This window comes from Ammodytes marinus, assembly GCF_949987685.1.
Source record: "Ammodytes marinus genome assembly, chromosome: 11".
NCBI classification, from domain to species: Eukaryota; Metazoa; Chordata; class Actinopteri; order Uranoscopiformes; family Ammodytidae; genus Ammodytes; species Ammodytes marinus.
This window is the reverse complement of record NC_137215.1, coordinates 3,815,779-3,834,342: the sequence shown is the minus strand read 5'-3', so window position 1 is coordinate 3,834,342 and position 18,564 is coordinate 3,815,779. Positions and strand designations below refer to the sequence as shown.

Sequence of the window (18,564 nt, the reverse complement as noted above, 5' to 3'; positions counted from 1 at the left end):
CATCGGGAGCAATTTAGGGTTCAGTGTCTCTTTGCCCAGGGACACTTCGACATGTGGCGGGTAGGCGGGGAATCGAACCTCTGACCCTGCACTCCAGAGGCAATCTCCCTACCCACTTAGCCACTGCCGCCCACATAGACAAAGATAAATATTTTATTTTATTTTTTTTATTGATTTAAATTTGTATTTGTAAAAGAAAAACTGAAATTGTCATACAGAAAATGATGACATTATACAAAATAGGAAACATAACTAGATACAGGAATGACAAACACTTGCTGATTTGAATAGCATGTTTGAAAAGGAGTGGAAAGAAGTTCACACTTAAACACTTCACACAATGCAATTCCTAACATGAACTATATTAACTATATATATTAGTACATATTACTATATACCGTTATTTACAGTACTTACATTGTGTACATGTCGTATAATAATGTTTATACTTATTTACTTCTTTTTCTTATGCTCTTAAAACTTGAATATTGTGTGTACTGGGTATTTATTTTTTATTTTTTATTTTTAAAGATATTTTTTGGGCATTTTTATGCTTTATTGATAGTGCAGAGAGACAGAGGTGAAATGGGGCAGAGAGGGGAGTGACATGCAGAGAACGACCGCGGGTGGGAATCGAACCCGGGTCCGCTGCTGGGCCCGGCCCGGGAGGGGGACGCCTTGTGAACTGGGTATTTAACTGGTATTTAATTGCCAACTCTCATCTACACTTCAATTTGGTGAAAGAGACTTTAGTCCGAACAGACACGCTCTAAGCACTACACCATGAGGGCCCCCCCAGTTTGTATTATTGTATCATGTTCAATAACCATGCCTGGTAACTTGTGTGTGGAAGTAGGGCATCTGGTTTAATGTGATTTGGGGAGAGAGGGGCAGAGGGGGGAGCAGAGAGGGGGAACAGGGGGTTAGGAGTGTTAGTGCTGCATAAACAGAGCACTAGTGCCCCCCAGAGGAAAGACAGCCCCTGTAGAAAACTATCCATCTGAATTATGAATATGAACACACAGACACACACACGCACGCACAAGCTCAAGCTCAAACACTCACACACACACGCTCACGCACACGCACACACACGCTCACGCACACACACACACACACACACACACACACACACACACTGATTGCCTAACCCTTACACTAGCCGTAACATAAACCTTATTCATACCTGAACCTTAAAACCTAGTGTTAACCCTCAAACAGCTCCTTTAAAGGCCTGTCCCAAAGTGAGAACCGGACAACATGTCCTCACTTTGCAGAAATGTCCTCACTCCTTAGGTCTAAAACTCAAATTGGTTCTCACAAAAATAGTTGTTCAGATACACAGACAGACAGACAGACACAGACACACTTACCTTATTCATTGTAAAAGAGCCCGTTTCATGTAGAACCGCCACTCTGAACGGAGGCCACCATTTGTGGAACTCGTTTACCCACTGATGCATCACCGTGGCTGGGCAGGCGATGACCGTCGGACCCAGGCCCTCATACCTACAACCAAACACACACACACAGTACAGAAAGATATTTAATATTTAATCTCAAACACGATATTAAGATCGCCAACAAGGGAACTCGGGTTAATTTCACTCTGGATAACCTCAGCAAATTCCATAAGCAAATTATTACAGACATTATTTTTATACTAAATTATAGAAAATAAAAGCTTTTTCATAATAAGTAAAAATGCCCTTAGCTTGCAGGTTGCATGTAGACGGTGGAATGCATTCAGTCATGAGGGAATTGGATTCAAATGAGTGTCCAGGTACCAGAATGATCTTAATACAAAGTCCCACAGTCCTCAGTACTTGATCTTGTTTCTGTCTTTGCTTAGTTTCTTTGTTGTTTTTAAAAACCCTCCTGTGTATTATGCTAATACACTTAAAACAATGCATCTGGTTCGTTAAATTATATTGTCATGTCCATGTCAAATAAAATCTACAATTCAATTCACAGTCCTACAGTGGACCATTCGCCACCAGTGACTACATTGACATGGTTTAGGTCTGTTATGCCTCCTTCTACTATGCGGCATAGTTGTGTAGGCAAGGCTTAAAATGTATAAGACAGTGCAAGAAGTACAAATGGTAGCATCTATATGTCTGTCTGTCTGTGTGTGATGTCTTTCTGTGTGTGTGTGTGTGTGTGTGTGTGTGTCTCTCTGTATGTCTGCCTGTCTGTCTGTCTGCCTGCCTGTCAAGCTCTGGCTTGCTTTTCCACTGTCGACCGTACCCATATTTGGTAGTTGGACTGCAGTGTGTAACTCCAGCCTTTTTGGGACCCTATGGGAGTGCTTGGTACCCCAACGAAAGGGGGACAAAAATAAGTATGGAACTGTTCGCCTATTTTGGTTCCCTTTCCAACTTTTGACAGTGGAAAAGCAAATAAAATGTATATGATGTGTATGTACACTTAGTCAGTGCTTTACAAATTATTTAAAAAAAAGGTGGTTGGACATACAGTATGTTCAGCTCCTCTGTGAAGACTTAAAAAGAGCTTTCACACACACACACACACACACACACACACACACACACACACACACACACACACACACACACACACACACACACACACACACACACACACACACACACACACACACACACACACACACACACACACACACACACACACACACACACACACACACACACACACACACACACACACACACACACACACACACACACACACACACACTAATAAACTGTGGCCAGAGACTTTGTGTCTGTATGGTGTATGAATATTTGATCAGGGGGATTTCTGCTTGAGAGTGTTCGTCTGAATTATTAAACATGTTTCAATTATCAGACTCCTCACTTTCTTACTGCAGACATCAGAGAAAACACTGACACTCTGTTCCTGTGTGTGTGTGTGTGTGTGTGTGTGTGTGTGTGTGTGTGTGTGTGTGTGTGTGTGTGTGTAGGAGTGTGTGTGTGTGTGTGTAGGAGTGTGTGTGTTTGTGTGTGCGCCTGTGTGCCTGTGTGTGTTTGTCTGTATTATTTTTGTGAGAACCAGTTTTAGTTTTAGACTTTAAGAGTGAGGACATTTCTTGGAAAATTTGTCCGGTTCTCACTTTGGGACAGGCCTTTAAAGGAGCTGTTTGAGGGTTAACACTAGGTTTTAAAGACAGGCCTTTAAAGGAGCTGTTTGAGGGTTAACACTAGGTTTTAAGGACAGGCCTTTAAAGGAGCTGTTTGAGGGTTAACACTAGGTTTTAAGGTTCAGGTATGAATTAGGTTTATGTTAGGGTTAGTGTAAGGGTTAGGCATTCAGTTTTGATGGTTAGGGTTAGGGGCTAGGGAATGCATTATGTCAATGAATGTCCACACAAGTATAGCCGTACAAATGTGTGTGTGTGTGTGTGTGTGTGTGTGTGTGTGTGTGTGTGTGTGTGCGTGCGTGCGTGCGTGTGTGTGTGTGCGTTAAAGTAGAGTAGAGTGTATTAATGAACACTTAAAATGATATTTTTGACTTGTGGATTCGGGGTTGGGGTAGCGGCAACAAATCAACATTTAAAACCATGGCGCTGTGTTAGTGAGGGGTGATAATCTAGTTTTTACTGCTCAAGCGACACCCGTGCATTTAGAAGGTGGAGCCTCTCCCACGGTCAATACTCTGTCTGCTACAGACGCCCACAAATTGATTGCTCGCAAACTCAATTATGGCCCAAGTATCAATAGCTTCCACTAGGCCGAGGATCGTACCAGCCCATTAGTTTTATCTGTGTGTGTGTGTGTGTGTGTGTGTGTGTCCGTCTGCAGTGTGTGTTTGTGTGTGAGTGAGTGAGTGAGTGAATATGTGTGTGGGTGACTGAGTGAATTAATGAGTGAGTGTATGTGTGTGTGTGAGTGTATGTATGTGAGAGACTGTGTGTGCATGCATGTGAGTGAGTAGGTCGTGTGAGTGAGTGTGTGTATGTTTGTTTCAACAGTGTGTGTGTGTGTGTGTGTGTGTGTATGTTTTAACAGTGTGTGTATGTATGTGTATACGTGTTTTAATGTGTGTGTACCTGTAGTGTGTGTGTGTCTGTACTTCAGTGTGTATGTGTGTGTGTGTGTACCGGTACCTGTAGTGTGTGTGTGTGTGTGTGTGTGTGTGTGTACTGGTACCTGTAGTGTGTGTGTGTGTGTGTGTGTGTGTGTGTGTGTGTGTCGGTACCTGTAGTGTGTGTGTGTGTGTGTGTGTACCGGTACCTGTAGTGTGTGTGTGTGTGTGTGTGTGTACCTGTAGTTGGATCCCCTGGTCCTCAGTTTGCTGTAGCTCAGTCCTGCCAGGAATGCGATCACCTGGATGGTTTTCCCCAGGCCCATCTCGTCTCCTAGGATACCGCCCGCCTGCTGACAGTGCAGCTCCCACAGCCACCGCACTCCTGTCTGCTGGTACCTGACACACACACACACACACACACACACACACACACACACACACACACACACACACCAATGTAAACAATTACTTTTATTGTGTGTATGTATGTGTATACGTGTTTTAATGTGTGTGTGTGTGTGTGTGTGTGTGTGTGTGTGTGTGTGTGTGTGTGTACCTGACACGCTGAACTTACTTGTGTGTGTGTGTGAGTGAGTGAGTGAGTGAGTGAGTGAGAGAGTGAGAGAGAGAGAGAAAGACAGGCGCAGACAGACAGACAGACAGAAAGAGAGAGAGAAAGAGAGAGACAGACAGACAGACAGACAGACAGAGACTGTGTGTATATTTCAGATCTCACTTCACTTACTTGAAGAGTTTCTTCCAGAGGAACCCGGGGACTTTGAATCCTTCATCAAACTCTTCATCGCTGTCGTCTGATAGCTCCTCCCCTCTCTCCCTCCTCTCCTCTCTCTCCAACAGGCGCTGTCGCTTCCATCGCCTAGCAACAGGATGACATCATACAGATAAAATAAAAGTTGAGACTTTGACACTCCTCCCCTTTTTCCTCCATGTATCTTATATGTTGTTTTGTATTGTATCTTGAACAGCACTTTGGTCAACTGATTTTTTTTTTGGCATTTTTATGCTTTTTTATTGATAGTGTAGAGACAGAGTTGAAATGGGGCAGAGAGGGGAGTGACATGCAGAGAACGACCGCGGGCTGGAATCAAACCCGGGTCCGCTGCTGGCCGAGGCCCATGGGGGGGGGACGCCCTACCAACTGAGCTAAAGGCGCCCCCGACTGATGTTGTTATTAAATGTGCTATAGAAATAATTTTGACTTTGACTTTGACTTGAAGTCCCTGTTCTATTAGCGAAAACACACAGTTAAGGGTGGAGTTAGCCATTCTGGAGAACGCTTTTTGTTGGGGGCGTCCTTAGCTCAGTTGGTAGGGCGTCCCCCCCATGGGCCTCGGCCAGTAGCGGACCCGGGTTCGATTCCAGCCCGCGGTCGTTCTCTGCATGTCACTCCCCTCTCTGCCCCATTTCAACTCTGTCTCTACACTATCAATAAAGCATAAAAATGCCAAAAAAAATATCTTAAAAAAACAAAACACTTTTTGTCAAAGTAATAGGTCATATATTTATTCCTAAAGGAGTTCTAAAACAACAGGCTGCCAAAATGACTCACCAAAGAATATACTAGTGACCTTTACCAGTAGAAAACATTATATCTTGATCAATGCAATATTTGGTCAATCATTATTAGTTAAAATCAAAGGTTGTTGTAATAAGTGCGTGTGTGTTGTAGAACAAGACAACAGATAAAGCAATCAGAGTACATTTTGTAATTCGCTGAATGGAAGGATAGATAGAAATATAGACAGACAAACAGACAGACAGACACACACACACACACACACACACACACACACACACACACACACACACACACACACACACACACACACACACACACACACACACACACACACACACACACACACACACACACACAGACAAAGACAGACAGACAGGCAGACACAGACACAGACACACACAAAGACATCACAGACACACAAAGACATCACAGACACACACACAGACAGACATATAGATGCTACCATTTGTACTTCTTGCACTGTCTTATATATGTGAAGCCTTGCCTACACAGGTGTTTATTAAGCAAAGCAAATGTTTAGAGTCGTGTGTATTTCCCTGGAGCAGTTAAAACATCTCCAGATAAAAGGGGGGAAAGAGAGAGAGAGAGAGAGACAGAGAGGAAAGACAGAGAGAGGGAGAGGAAAGACAGAGAGAGAGAGGAAAGAGAGAGAGAGGGAGAGAAAGAGACAGAGGGACAAAGAAAGCGAGAGAGAGACAGAGAGAGAGAGAGAGAGAGCGAGATAGAGAGAGAGAGCAGTTACAGGAACAGTCGTCATTCGGCTAAATGAAGATTGATAAAGACAATTAGTCGTGCGAGTTCCCCAGAAAGGTGTGAGGTGGAAAGGATATGAATCCATCTTCATTTGGGCCGGTCCTGTCACCCTGCCACACAGCTACACTGGCTTCAGCCCGGGCCGCAGAGACCACAGAGCTCTAATTAAGTCAAGACTAAGCATTGCTTCAGTTAATTACACTTTACACACACACACACACACACACACACACACACACACACACACACACACACACACACACACACACACACACACACACATACACATACACTCACACACATACTGAGAGACACACACACACACACACACTCCAACCAACTACATTTACAGCGCCGCTCTAATAATAGCATTCCTCATGTAAGCTAGCTGCAAGCCTTGCTATCCAGGTCAGGTCAAGTTAAAGGTGGAGTCAGTGATTCTGTAGCACGCTTGTTGTCAAAATCAGTGAATATCTCCTCACGATCTGATGCCTGTCTGTAATGTGTGTGTGAAGTGAGAAAAATCCAGTGTTAATACACAACCTAGACTCTGTAAATTGGCATGTAAAGGAAAGGTGTGTAAGCAAAGGGGCCCACCGTAGCAGGTAGCATGCCTGTCTACAGAGCACAGGCTGTGTATTAACACTTTATTATTTATTTCACTTCAATATGTGCCAGACATACATAGGATTCGAAAATATGTTTCTCTCCCGACCCATGGTGCAATAAGTACAAAGTATTAAAAAAGTATAAGTAATATATACAATTAATACATTCTAAATAGTGCAAAAAATAAGGCATATCCAAAAGCCATAGAAAACTTAAGACATTTAAAAATGTACAATATAATGGGCTAAACATGCAGAAAGTATAAATATATTAATGTGAAAAAAATAAAATGCCAATTGACATTCAATCAGAAAAAAGGACACATGCCAACACAATTTATTTGGCAGCTATAAATATGAAATCTCATTAGGTCTTCCATTAATTTGAGCATTAGAGTGAGTGAGTGAGTGAGTATATAAGACCATGTGCAGGAGTTTAATTAGGCCAGTGTGTGTGTGTGTGTGTGTGTGTGTGTGTGTGTGTGTGTGTGTGTGTGTGTGTGTGTGTGAGTGAGAGTGAATTTGCTTAGTCAAGAAGACACAGCTGCCAATCTCATCTGGGATTAACTATGGAGCCAGCAGAAGCCCGATGCTTTTCTCCTGAACTAAAGGGAAGAACAATGGCACATATGCACCACACAACACTGCCATCGCAAAATGTGATGCAAAGTTAAAGGCCCAATGTGGTGTTTGTTGAGTGTGTGAGACCTAGTAGATTTGTATATGAAAACTTTTTCGCACCCATAAGGCCTTTGCACACCGGGCGCGTTTTATTTGTGCGATTAATTTGCGCGTTATTAATCATTTCCGAACGTATACTGAGTCAATACAAGCTTCCACATCAGCGCCGTGATTTTGCTTCGCGAATTTGCGGCTTTTATTTTTTCAAACTGAGTTCGATTTTTCTTGGACGTCACTTCCTAAAGTGAGACGCGACAATTCAGATTCCAAAATATTCGCTTTTTCGTGCCGTTTATTCGCATCGTGCCCGGTGTGAAACTGCCTTTACAACTAACCAAACTCCGACAAAAAAACTATTTACAGAAGGCAGACCGGAAAAGCCTGTGTTTATGAACGCTACTAAATTAAAGTTTACTTTGCTTCACCATCATCATATCACCGTTATTAATCTGACATATCAATTACATTACCTCATGGTCATGCATCCTGCCCTCTCCCTTTCACTCACTTCCTAAACAACTAATGCACGCGACACCAGCATGCGATTGGGAACTAGTGGCATAAAAACACTACTGTTTCGGTCCAAAAACTGAAGGTTCCTTGTAGCTACTTTAATGGAAATCGCAATAAATTTGGCCAAAATATCCAATAATCCATATACAACCTTTTAGAAGAAAATGGGTGAATATAATCATACCTTATCCGCTGTCTGTAATACTCGATATCTCCGTCATCTTTCCATCTTTTCTTGTCCTTCTTCTTGTCATCCCCCTCTTCCTCGGAGCTGTCAGGATAGTAATCGTCCTCGCTCTCTTTCCTCTTCACTTTCTTTCTTCCCTTCACTTCTGTTTTCCTCCTGAACGGTTTCAACTCGTAATCATCGTCATCAGACGCTCCTGGAAGAAATGACAAATAACAGCAACAGAATTAAAATCCACACCTTCAATACCTTGTTCATATCCTTTAACAAATTTAGACATGTTATTTTAATACTGCCAAACTCTACGTGCAACTGTTTTAAATAGGCTACCTATGTTGTACATTCACCCAAATCCTTTTAATTGCAGCCATTTTACATCAGTGTCTCCTTACATCTTAACAAATAGTTTTTTTTAGTAAAAATACAAGCACATATTAAGTGGTTTTGGCTGTTTTTCTCAGCTTGTTGTGAGCTGTAACTTTGTTTGAAAAGGGACTGAGCCTCTAAGGGGGGGCTGGGGAGGGCTCTCACCACTACACCAAGAAGGCCCCAACTTTGTTTGATCTTTGTAGAAGTTTTTTTCACCCCACACTGATCTCTGGAGTATAAATAAAAGTTAAAACAATCATCCTCACCGAATCCTTCCTCCATGTCTTCTCTGTGCTCTCGTCCCGGGTCGAAGCCTTCGTCACTGGGCAGATACTCCGAGCCCTCGCTGTCTGTCCCAGCTCCCTCGGGGTGGGCCTAAGCAATTAATAAAAAAAAATATATATATATATGATCTTGATTCATATATTCTTTGCGATCTCATTTTAAATTGACAATGTAAATCTATTTATGTATCATTCACGCAAACAATCAATCAATCACAAACCTTTATTTTCACTCGAAAGACACTGAGGTTTTCCCTCATTTACAGTGACGACGAGCATACACAATAGACACAATTTACAAGGATAAAGTATAAAGAACAGAGAAAACAGAAATAAATAGGGTAAAAATTAAGATAAAATGTATCTAGGCCTATAAAGTATATAAAATACAAAAAAAAAAAATATATATATATGTTCTAACCTGCCAGTATTCCTCCCATGAAGCCACAAAATGTTGATACTGTAGACTGGGTGCTAGGTTTGATTAATTTATATAATGTATTTTCATGCTGTTACTTTACACTCTTTCAGGTGTTTAAGGTTTCAGGTGTCTAAGTGTCAGTTGATGTTTTTGTTGTATGAGAGAATCGTGATATAAATTCTTGAGGGAGGAACAATGGTGATTCCCATATAAGTGAGAATGGTGCAGCATCCTTACCTCAGTGCGCTGCTTCCTCTTGGGTTTAGGCGTCTGGGGCTCTGCTTTAGGCCGGGCCTTTGGGTGGGCCTTCAGAGCCGTTATCTGGAGCTTTCGAATTCGCTTTTGCATCTTTTCATCCTTGGATCCTGAAAAAAATAAGAAATATTTACAATTTTGTGCAATAAAAACATGGAGCGAGTTTCCCCAAGATGTGGTGAGGTGAGGTCTCCTTTAATTAATGCTTTCAAGAATAAATTTGATACAATTATTATGTTACTAATCAAGGGACGTCATGTAAAACTATATATAATATATTTATAATAAAGCTGCTTTTTAATTTATAAAATCCATGTAATATTTTCTAAATTTTTTTCTTCTTCTTATGTTTGCACTGATAGAACTGCATCCAATTTAGTTGTACAATCTATTCTATTCTATTATATTACCGATTAAATGTATTGTGAACTTTGAAAATGTTGTGATTTCAAAGTTGTTCAATCAGTCCATGAGTCTTATATAAAGGATTGAAAAACATACACACATTTGAACAAATTTTAACTTTTTTTTTCTTTTACAAATTTTCAATCAAATTCAATACATTTTGTAGACTTACCGATTTTGCTTGTTTTAGCCCCGGCCTCCTTTAGTACAGAACTTTTTTTCTTCTTCTTGACAGTGGGGGGTTTCTTGCGCTCCGTTGCTAGCCGGGCCTGGTCCGTTAGGTACATGTCGAAGGCAGAGTTCTCGGCGAGCATCAGTTTGCGCGGTTCCTTCTTTACTTCCTTCTGAGCGATGCGTGTTCCAAACGGAGTCATGTGACCCAGACGGATAAGCTCCTCCCACTCTGTCTCCTGAGACGGCATCAGCATACTGCCCAGCGTGGACGGGCCAGCCTCTGGAGAAGAGAATAGAATAGATAGATAGATAGATAGATAGATAGATAGATAGATAGATAGATAGATAGATAGATACACACACACACAGTTAGATACATAACTGTTGAGTGTCAACAGCCTTGAAAATATTTGTCAGAAAATCACAACGATATCACCACTGCCACAATTAAACTTAAACTTTAACAATCTAATTAGGTATTCAGATATATATCCTTAGGGTCTACAAAATAATAAAACATGCTGCTCCCCTCCCTTCAAAAACGTTGTCCAGCTCTGCTATGAAACCACCTGCAGAACTACATTGTTATTGTTTCCATTTCCTGGTTCCTGGGTCCACGTTATATTTACAAAGCAGGTTACCAGCATAGCTCTATCATATGTGACTCAATGCTTATTTCTCCATCAACGAGTGAAACAATATGTTTAGTCATTACACAGGCATTAAGTACAAATCCAGACACTAACCTTCCTCTCCATCGTCCTCTGCTAACAGTTCAGCCTCCACCCTCAGTGTGTCCTCTCCGCCCAGGATCGCCTGAAGCCTCTTCTGCTTGGCCCGAACTTTCTTCAGCTGCTTCTCCTGAAGAGAAAAGGTTATTTTTATCACATTTAATATCAATATTGTCTTAATGTAACAGTGTCATGTAAACTATCTACTTTGATTTTTGAATGTGGAGTCAGTGATTCTGGTCAAAATCAGTGAATTTCTTGGCTTATTATCTGAACATGTCCGAATTTTGTGTGCACTAAAAACAAATCAAAATGTATTTGAGTTATGTATTTGTTGCTTAGGAACCTGAGGATCCCATTTGTTTGTTTTTAATTTATTTCTTTCCTTTTTTACTGCTCAATCGTTTTATTTTTGTTTGTATTTTTTTTTTTAACCATGTTCAATAAAGACTTAAAAAAAAAAAAAAAAAAAAAAAATCCAGTGTTTATGCACAGCACAGGCTCTGTAAACAGGTATGTAAACAAAGGGTATGTAAACAAATGGGCCCACTGTAGTTAGCGACATGCCAGCTTACAGAGCCTAGGCTGTGTAATAACACTGGATTTTTTTTTCAGAGCAACCACAGTACGAACAGGTAGCGGTATTCACTGATTTTGACAACAAGCGTTCTCCAGAATCACTGACTCCACCTTTAAGGGGTTTTCACATGTGTCACATTAAGTATTTTACCTTATTTTCTTTCTGCCGTTTGACAGACTCGATCTTGCGGCTGATGTCTTTGCTGGAGGCGGCGTAGGGCGTCAGCTGATCGATGATCTTGTTGACTTGTTTCAGAGATGTTGTGACGGACCTGAAACACACAACAGTAAAATTAGTTACGGTAGCATTTCTAGTCTCTCGTCAGAATTTAAAATTATGACTTGTAATTTATCCTCAACAGTGGTCATTATTGAGAAATATCAGACGGTAGAATGCCGTGATTGACCAATCATAACACAGCATTTATCAGGGCTATTTCATAGTAATAAAACAGTAATAATAACACTTATTTTAGCACAGACTCTAAAGACTTAGAGGTGGAGTGGGCGATTCTGGAAAAACTGTTGCTAGCTAAAGTGGCTAGCAACTAACCCTTTATATAATAATATACAGAACCTAGGCTGTGTACTAAAACCTGATTTTATTTTCAGCTCACACACAGTACAGACAGGTAAAGATCGTGAGGAGATATTCCCTGATTTTGACAACAAGTGATTTTGACCACAAGCGTTCTCCAGAATCACTGACTCCACCTTTAAGCTCAATAACTTTTTTAATGTTACTTATAGCCCTTTACCTGACATCATCTAGGACAGCCTGGTACTCTCCATGTTATACTAATAAAACAGCTACAATAACACTGATTTCAGCCCAGATTCTATATTCTTCTAAGATTATTTTTTCTTTTTTTTTTACATACGAGTTTATCACTGACTCCACCTTTAAACTAAATGACTTATGGCCGTTTTACCTGACATCATCTAGGACAGCCTGGTACTCCTTCTCGGCCTCGGCCTTGGCGGCGGCCTGGTTTGCCTCTGCGATGGCCTCGTCTACCTGCTGCAGCACGCCTTGCTCCAGCACCTCCTGGTCGTACACCGCCACGCCCAGACCCACCAGCTCGTCTGCCCCAGAAGAGGCACTCGCCGCCTGGATACGCTGACGGTCGATCTGCAGCAAGGCTCCGGACCTTTTACCACCTGTAATTGTAATGAATTGGAATTGAAAATGTGTTTATTTCAAGCTAGTAAAGAAAAAATATATGAAAAGAAAAACAGCAAAAGCAGAATTATGCAACAAGTGGACAGATAAAATAAAGTAATATTTATAAACAATGAAAAGAACATATGAAAATAAACTGTTAATGCAAAAAAGTCACAAATTGGTGCATAGTAATTTATTATAACGCAGGAAATTAAGTATTAAATGCTCAACAATGTTCTAGGAGGACACAGATTCTTTGTGATTTTGACTGTCATGGGATGACTTTGGAGCTTAGGCTTTAACAAGGTCTAACTATCGAATTGATTCATTGTGGAAATGTGGTTTATTCCAAAAGAACATCCCTACTCTATCATTGTGCCATAGCTGTATTTCTCACCATTGTTGCCGTCTTCAGGTCCAGTGTTATCAGGGAAAGCAGCAGAGGCTTCACAGCCCGGTCCGTTCTCAGCCGACCCGCCCGCTCCCCCCTCCTCCTCTGTCCCTCCTCCCCCCGGGGTGAGGGACAGAGAGGGGGACACCTGCTCCTCTGATCCTTCTACTGGCATGGTGCTGGTGCTGAAAACAGTCAAACAAATACACTCTTATGAAATCTGCACACTGGAATAATAACAATAACAATAATAATAATAATAATACATCAAATTTATACAGCGCTCTAAAGCTGCAAACACAGTCACACAGATGGTGTCAAGTCAATTCAAACTTGTTTGTCAATTCCTAAATTATGCAAGTCGTACATAAGAGTCAAAATGGCGTTTATCTCTGACCCACGATGCAATAGGAACGATAAAATAAAATAGAGTAGAATAAGATAGAAAATATTTACAGTTAATACATTCTAAATACTAAATAGATAATGTCATCCCAAATAACCATGTAGAAGCCAATGGTGTAATACGGCAATGCAATCATACCAGCCTGCCGCTAGTTTTTCTCTAATAACACTAACACCTTCCTGTCCGGTGCCGGGGATCGAACCAGCGACTTCATGGATACCAGTCGGCCACCTTTCCTAGTCTAGGCTATCCTACCACCACTAATAATAGAGTAGGGGTGTTTGGGTCAGGTGTTTAAGCAGGTATTTGAATGAAGCAATAGTAAGGGAATGTGATACTGTATAGTCAATAAATCAAACGTAAATGAAGGGATATAACAAGTATATTATAACATTATCGGCTCTAGGTAATACACTTTTTCAAGGATATTTTAAATCAAGAATAGTGCTAAGCATGATATGGAAAGTTTAGTTGATGTAAGAGCTTTAGAAGGTGAGATTTTTGCTTCAGAGTATTGAAAAACACTAATGTTGAGATAATGGCCGTTAAAAATGGTTGTATAGGAGAAATATACAGACGCAAACAGACAAGGTTTAGTCAAATAAACACCTAGATGAACATGTTGGACCTTTGATTTTTACTAGTATGAAAGAAGACATGTTATGGAAGCAAAATAGTCAAAAATCTCAAAATTTACCAGAGCATTAAAAAAGTAATTCTTTTTTGCCTGCTATGTCCTGCATTATTGACTCCAAGCACTATATTGTAAGCGAGTAAACGAAGAGGGAAAATAGACAAATACCTGTTGTTGTTGGCGAGACCTTTAAATGTCCACACACAGCTGAGTTATGAACATTAAAGCCTCTCTGACAGCCAGCCATCCATTGTTTACGTGGCTAGGCTAGCGTGCTAAGCTAACAATAAACCGAGCAGTAAAAGCCGTTTTAGCGACAAAATGCGAATTTTTCTTCAATTAAACTACAGTCAGAATAGGGATTCATGCGACGGGCCGTTACCGGTAAAACGAGTCGAAGAGACAGGGGCAGCAATCACTCACAAAACATACAGTTACACAATATCACCGGCATGGTTTGTGTCATAATACTACAAGCAAAGCCAAGCCTCCCGGTTTCCGGTGCCAGGGAAGACTTCTTCTTCGTGTGTTGAATAAGGAAGTAGTGCATTACCGCCTCCAACTGGTGTGGAGATGTTTTATTTTGCTACATAAACATAAAATAATTAATTGCTAACTAAATAAAAAAATATTTTATTGAATAAACTTATAATTGTATTATTGCTGTTTATTCTTGTGATTTTTATATCTAATCTTTGTATTAGACTATAATTAGACTATATTGTACTTTATTCCTTTTAATTGCTGCCACTCTTCACCACTTTGTAAATGTTTCAATTGGTTTTTTTTTCTCTTCTCTTCACTTGTTGTGTATTTGATGTATTTGCATTGAATATTTTGTATGTATCGTTGTTTTGAATTTATTTTGAACTCGACGTCATTGAAAATGAGGGTCACCCCTCAATTGGTCTCTCGAGGATAAATAAAAGTTAAATGAAATGAAAATGTATTACTTTAAACACGTTTAGACGTTATGATGAGAAATGTGGCAGTTAGTGAAAATCATATTCAGGTACATGTAGGCCTATTTATATCTATGAAAACAAGCAGTGCATTAGCTGCCTATTCATTGTGGACGGCAAGCAGTTGTATTCTTTAACATGTACATAAAAAGGCTTAATTTGCCTTTTTATGTAAATAGGCCTATGGTAGCCTATGCCTGAAGTCTTTTCCTTTACATTTATCATACATGGACCAATTAAAATCCAGATATTTCTGGACATTTATGGAGTTACGTCATTACGCCGGCTACGCTCTTTCACCGTCGCGTGAAAGTTTCACGTTGTAATCGCCGCGAATTACAAAGTCAACATTGCAGCTGCTGTTGCCGGAGATATTTCAGACTGGGGGAATTTTAAGAAGCTGGATTTTAATTTGAAAAGGAAAATAAAAGAATGAATAGCGAGAGAAAAGGCCTACGTCAGCCTTGGACGGTTTACCGCAGCAAAACGGACAAACAATGTTCGAGCGTTTCAAACGGACAGGTAGCCTACATGAACAGATGTGCTATCAATCAGACTGGATTATCTTTTTTTTTCCCAGACTGGCTCGATTACTTACTTGCTTCTTTATACAGCCAGGGAGTCAGATTGGTGAGTCATAAAATATGTTTGGGTGTATTGAATAATAAGTTTGTTTGGATGAATTCCGAGTGCGAGCCATGATGCATTTTATATTCAATTGAGCAGTTGGGTTTTGTTTTCATTGTTGCTGATGGACAAACATAATTGGACACCAACCGTGCAATAATTGCGGATAAAGAGGTGGTTACATTCTGATGCTGGACATATAGCCTACTGTAGGCCCACGGGACATATGCTACTGGTACTAGAGTTTATGGAGGTGCCTTCAGTTATGTTGCAGGCCTACAGATCAGTGAGTGCTGCATTTTATTTTGAAAGCTAAACAGAAGTAAGAACTTGACGTGTGTGTGTGTGTGTGTGTGTGTGTGTGTGTGTGTGTGTGTGTGTGTGTGTGTGTGAGAGAGAGGAAAATGTTAGAAATCGTCCCTGTGTGCCCGTTTGTTTGTTGTTTATTGTTTTTGATTGAACAATATATAGCCTAGGTTTAGAGGAATTTGTCTTTCTGAACTCAGTGCCTTTCCCCATTTACTAACCCCTTTAAATTCTTAATAATAACTTGTCAAACAGCACCATCTGCTGGTTGACTTATGCAGAAGCCTCTAGACACACACACACACACACACACACACACACACACACACACACACACACACACACACACATCTCGGCCTCTAGGTGGCGCCAATCAACCACTTATTGTTTGAAGAGAATTATCATAAACGAACTCACTGAACCAGATGTGATGGCAATGCGCTGGATGTACCACATTATGACGTATCGCATCGTGTTTGGAAGCCGTTTAGATGTATTTGTCAAGGAGCGCGAAAGAAATAACGTTTGGGAATTGTATATGTTGCAATCAAGATGTAGTCCAAACAAGATGTTGCATAATAAGCTCTGTCAAATATGCCTGTTTTGAAGAATCAATACCTTTTTTAATGTGATTTTTCTTTTTAGTTTTTTGCGATTTTCCAGAAATGTTTGAATATAAATGCAAGTGCCAATATCACCTTCAGTTGAAGCTCTGCCCTGCCACCTGTGTCACAGTTGTTGTGTCCTTTGGCAAGACACTTCACCCACCTTGCCTCGTGTGAATGTCGATAGTTAGCCTGCTATCGGTGTACGAATGTGTGTGTGAATGGTAACGTGGGAATGGGAACAGGTCTCCCTTGCAAAAGAGTCTTCGGTCTCAATGGGATATACCTGTATAAATAAAGGTTAAAAAAAAAAAAAAAAAAAAAAAAAAACTATGTATAGGTTTGCATCTCTAAAATAAATAAATAAATCAAGATGTTTGATGAAGCCAGAGTTAAAATCTTTATTTAATTTGTACAAGATGTTCGTGTCCAAAGCTTTTGCAGAACAGATTTTTGGATAGAGACTTTTTTCATTTTGTAAATAAAAAAAATACCAGGTTTAGGATTTTTTATGTTGCAATCAGGCAATATTCTAACCAGACCTTGCATAATAGATATACAGACAGACAGACAGACAGACAGACAGACAGACAGAAATATAGATAGACAGCCAGATAGACAGATAGATAGATAGATAGATAGATAGATAGATAGATAGATAGATAGATAGATAGATAGATAGATAGATAGATAGATAGATAGATAGATAGATAGATAGATAGATAGATAGATAGATAGATAGATTGACCTTTTATTGATCCCGAAGAAAATTCTGAATAATAGCCCTATCTAACAAGCCAGTCTCAGGAATCAATCCGTTTTTAATATGATTTTTTCGGGGTCCAAAAATGTTTCTGAGAAAGCCTGCAATTATTGGATGTCACAAAAAATGAGCGTTGCCACTTGCCAACCACTTGTGAATCTCAGAGGAAGTTTATTTCCACTGCCATTGCAACAATAAATTCAACTTAATTAAAAAAAGCCTCTCTCCGCCTCGCACTGCATTGCCCGAGCAAAGGCCAGCGATCTTTCCAAACAGAGTTATTTGTGTTACGAGATATTTCTATATTGGGATGGATATTGCCGTCAACCTTGGCTCCAGACGTGTCATAAGATGGAGCCACTGCTGGTCTATTTTATTTGCTTTGACTAGTAGAATGTGGGTCACCTTCAGTTGAAGCTCTCCGCGGACACTGGAGGGGGTTTGAAGTTTATAAAGCAAAGAATCAAAAGGGAAAAGTATGTCACGGTTAGAAATAGGCCTTTACTTATTTGAATAATCTTTATTGAACATGTTTGAAATAATACAAACAATATAAAACGAATGAGCAGTAAAAAAGGAAAAAAAATTAAAAACAAACAAATGGGATCCTCAGGAAGATCCTAAGAAACAAATACATAACTCAAATAATATAATTCATGTTCAAAAGGGATAGGAAGAAGTTGAACACTTTTCTGGCCCTACCTCCTCCTTAAAGGTGCAGTCAGTGATTCTGGAGAACGCTTGTTGTCAAATTCACTTTTCGTCAAAATCAGTGAATATCTCCTCATGATCTGCTACATGTCCGTACTGTGTGTGCGCTGAAAAAGAAATCCAGTGTTACTGTAATACACAGCCCAGGCTCTGTTAACGAGCATGTTGCTATAGCTACAATGGGCCTCATTTTGTTTTTACACACCCTTTGTTTACATACCAGTTTACGGAGCCTACGCTGTGTTTAAACCCTTGATTTTGTTTCAATTTCATGGACAGCTGGCTGGTGGATTGTAAGGAGATATTTTTTGGCATTTTTATGCTTTATTGATAGTGTAGAGACAGAGTTGAAATGGGGCAGAGAGGGGAGTGACATGCAGAGTACGACCGCGGGCTGGAATCGAACCCGGGTCCGCTGCTGGCCGAGGCCCATGGAGGGGGGACGCCCTACCGACTGAGCTA

General features: G+C 40.4%; 1 protein-coding gene across 1 annotated transcript in view; it reads right to left on the bottom strand.

The window, feature by feature from the left end:
* The window catches only part of ercc6 (excision repair cross-complementation group 6), a gene marked incomplete at its 5' end in the record, with an annotated part of 34,526 nt that extends 20,818 nt beyond the window's left edge, over nt 1-13,708 (bottom strand). The window contains 12 exon segments of the mRNA XM_080036828.1: nt 1,374-1,509; nt 4,249-4,407; nt 4,757-4,888; nt 8,312-8,510; nt 8,950-9,058; nt 9,626-9,753; nt 10,221-10,502; nt 10,969-11,083; nt 11,684-11,804; nt 12,465-12,693; nt 13,095-13,273; nt 13,668-13,708. Coding sequence (XP_079892954.1) covers nt 1,374-1,509; nt 4,249-4,407; nt 4,757-4,888; nt 8,312-8,510; nt 8,950-9,058; nt 9,626-9,753; nt 10,221-10,502; nt 10,969-11,083; nt 11,684-11,804; nt 12,465-12,693; nt 13,095-13,273; nt 13,668-13,708 — 1,830 coding nt within the window.
* Nucleotides 13,709-18,564: the final 4,856 nt, after the last annotated feature.